Source organism: Hibiscus syriacus, unplaced genomic scaffold (genome assembly GCF_006381635.1).
Source record: "Hibiscus syriacus cultivar Baekdansim isolate YM2019G1 unplaced genomic scaffold, ASM638163v2 tig00110893_pilon, whole genome shotgun sequence".
NCBI lineage: Eukaryota > Viridiplantae > Streptophyta > Magnoliopsida > Malvales > Malvaceae > Hibiscus > Hibiscus syriacus.
The window spans coordinates 4,049,863-4,053,579 of NW_024062901.1; the positions used below are offsets into that span (position 1 = coordinate 4,049,863).

General features: G+C 34.5%; 1 protein-coding gene across 1 annotated transcript; it reads left to right on the forward strand.

Annotated features, from left to right (window-relative positions):
* Positions 1–2,502: 2,502 nt before the first annotated feature.
* Positions 2,503–3,202, forward strand: LOC120145196 (BTB/POZ domain-containing protein At1g67900-like). Its single transcript, XM_039159088.1, has 2 exons — positions 2,503–2,721; positions 2,804–3,202. The coding sequence occupies exons 1-2, from the start codon at positions 2,696–2,698 to the stop codon at positions 3,084–3,086; spliced, it is 309 nt and encodes a 102-aa protein (XP_039015019.1). The 5' UTR covers positions 2,503–2,695; the 3' UTR covers positions 3,087–3,202.
* The last annotated feature ends 515 nt before the right edge of the window (positions 3,203–3,717 follow it).

Consider the following 3,717-nt stretch of genomic DNA (forward strand, 5'->3'; position numbering starts at 1 on the left):
CCGCTAAAAATATTTGTGGGGGGGGGGGGTTTTCCGCCTTCAAACGGCACTATATATCTTTTCCTTTTGTGGCGTTTGTAAAAAACCGCCGTTAAATGTTATGACATAATTACGTTTGTTCCAAAACACCGTAAAGGTCCTTACTCCTTAGTCGTGTGTATATACGTAGATGTGTATAAGTTTTTTCTTGTGGACCGTTAATGATTTATTCTTTTAATTTGGACATAGAGTCGTGATTATGAGATGACAACCACTAACCGATTTTTATGTGAAAGGATAAAGACATAAGAAAATATAACATCTTTATGAATGTGATAGTCGAAAAGGATCATCTCTCTCATTGTAACTAAGTTATTATAATGGATTACTTTATGATATTGAACATAATTTTATATAGCTATTGTAGGTCAACAAAATAAATATATATAGTTATCGGATTTCATATTTTATTCTGATAAATCACATAAAATTATTAAAGATCTTATTCATGTACCGTAGCTAACTCGAAAGACAATAAGTTTCGTTCATAAGTCTCTCGAAACACAACAAGATTCCGGCCACAGCCAAGCTTTGGTCGTGCGTGTGCGTTTTTCTCTATAACGTACAAATTTTGAAGCCTTAAAAAGCTATTACAAAACAGACAGACAGCGATGTCACCTCCAATTTGTGTAACATTTCGCTCACTAGAAAATGACCAAATCAGACACCAGTCGCGTCATTTGAGTGTCTCAGTCCCTTCCTTGTTTTATGATTTTATATTTCTATATGCACTTAAATGGTGGGACTTTATTAGAAGGGTAAATCATAAATTTGGTAATTGAATTTTATTTTTTCTCCTATTTCATTCATTGGATTTTAATTTTTTTTTAATTTCTCACTAAGTTTAATATAATGAGTTTTTTGGTCATTCAATCATTTTCTTACTAATGATGTTATGTCGTGGCATTTTTTTATTTTTTAATAGGTAAATTATAAATTTAATCATTAAACTGTACTCTATCTTCTATTTTACTCATTATACTTTTAATTTTTTCAATTTAATCACTGAGTTTTATGCATTGAATTTTTTTTTGGTAAAAAAGTCACGTCATAACACTATTAGTTAGGAAACGAATAAATGACCCAAAAAATTTAATATATTAAATTCAGTGAGGAAATTAAAAAGAATAAAAGTACAATAAACGAAATAATAGAGAATGAAATTAAGTTAACAAATTTGTATTTTACCTTTATTAAAATTCCAAATGAACGAATAAATTCAGATTGTTTCATTTGTAATTTTAAGGATTCAAACTTCTGACTTTATTTAAGAGATTTAGTGGCTCATCTTACTAACTACTGGTCGTTGATTGATATTTTAATTTTATTTGAAGAATATAATAATTCATCCATTATGTAACGTAGGGTTAAGATCAATATATGCCCCCATCCCAAACTTTACATCTCTCCGGTGCCCACTCAATTTCCGCATGGTATCCTTAGCTTTCCCATGAAATTTCAGTATCACCAAAGCTGCCTAAAGGTAAGCCTCGATCTAGCCAACACAAGCCGCCGGCCTCGGCACTGGACCCTGTTTTGTAAATATTAAGGTCAAGCTTTATGAATTGAAAAATTATTTAAGAAAGTATGTCCGAATCTTAAATATATATTAAATACAAAATTTTATACATTTAAATATAGGGTAAAGTACATAAATGGACCCTTGACTATAGGGTACTGCTTTATTAAGTCATTTGATTATTAAAAATTATAACATGATCCTCTGACTATAGAATGTTTCTTTGTTAAGTCACTCGACTATTAAAAGTCACAAAATGGTAACCCGAATATTCATTATATTCCAAAGTCATATTTTTCCGTTAAAAAATTGATGGTTGTTTAAGTTGAACGTTAGCATAATGACTGCGATATGGTAGTCGTTTGAGATTCTGGTATCATATTTTATCATATCACAATCAACATGTTCACGTTCAACTTAGAATATCGTTTATTTTTTTAACGGAAAATGACGAGTTTGGAACACTGTGAACAGTCAAGTGACCATTTTGTAACTTTTAATAATTAAGGGACTCAACAAAAAAACTCTATAGTCTGAGGACCATTCATAATTTTAATAATTTAGTGATTTAATAAATAATACCTTATAGTAAGGGGACCAGTTATGTACTTTACCCTTAAATATATTAGAATCTATGATGTAGGATGTTTTAATGTACTCGATTAAAATGATGAGTGAAATAGGGCACAAGTGGACCACGCCTTTCTGATTGCACGCTGGCATCGCATGCTCATGAGACTATTGCCAAATTGACTCTTGAAAAAAATATCATATTGCTTATCATCTGAATTAATTGTTTGATATTTGATTCTTCTTTGTTTTGCATGTCAAATTAGATTATGTAGTTGATTGACGGAAAGCTGTTGTTATCTTCTTCAGTTGGATTTCTCACCATTTTTGCTTTATATAAACCAGAGAAACTATAAAGCAATACCCAGAAAACTCAGCCATGAAGTTTATGAAACTCGGATCTCGGCCCGACACTTTCTACACAGCCGTCCGTAAGGTAAGATTCTCATGAACCGATTCAACTCAGGGTTAAGCTTTGATTTTCTCGAGAAAGATGCAATGGATATTTATTTTCTTGTTGCAGGACGGTTTCTTCTGAAGTCCTTAGAGATCTTATAATCCAAGTTGATGGAACTAAATATCTGCTTCACAAGGTAAAGCTAAAAACTTGTCTCGATTCAAGTTGAATTCAGTTGTTGATTCTTCACTTACATTTTCGTTTTTGATCATATGCAGTTTCCTCTGTTGTCTAAGTGTTCGAAGTTGCAGAGATTATGCTATGAACAACACAAGAAGTGATCCGATTACCCGATTCCCCGGCGGGATCGAGGCGTTCGAGCTTTGCGCTAAGTTCTGTTACGGCATCACGATCACTCTCGGTTCGTATAACATCGTGGCGGCGCAATGCGCTGCCGAATACTTGCAGATGACGGAAGATGTCGAGAAGGGGAACTTAAGTTGCAAGCTGGAAGTGTTCTTTAATTCTTGCATCTTACAAGGTGGAGAGATTGTGTTGTGACGTTACAAACCACCATGCGTTTCCTCTATGGTGTGAAGACCTTGGAATTACTAGCAGATGCATCGAGTCCGTTGCGTCGAAAGTTTCGACACATCGTTCGAAGGCGAGCTCGTCGCGTAGTCTGTAACAACCCGGAATAAAATTTAGAGAAAAAAAAATTAATTAAGTAATTTGGCAAAATTTGAGGATTAAATCGGAAGTTTTCAAAATGTAGGCCATTTTAGAAGTTAAAGGAAATTCAGGACCAAGCCCTGCATTACTCCTTTTAGTGTCGGCAGAAAATTTAATATAAACGTATGATGGTTTTCTGTTTTCAAAACAGAAAACAATTGTGAAATTCCTCCTCCCCGCACTCTACTTCAAAGCCGATTCCGACGCCGTTCGTCGTCCAATCGTAAAATTGAAACCACCGTTGTTCATCATCAAGCGAGGAACAAACCCTTCAAATTAATTGAGTGAAACGCTGCCAAACGTCGGGAATTTTCAGTCAAAGCATCGTCGTTTTTTTAGCTCTATCGTCGGGAAAAACTTAAATTCACCGCCGATCGTTGTTCCGTTTACGACACCTCCTGCCACCATCGTGTTCCTTGTGTCGTTGCGAGTCCGCCGGTGTCAACCTTGTTCGCCGTAG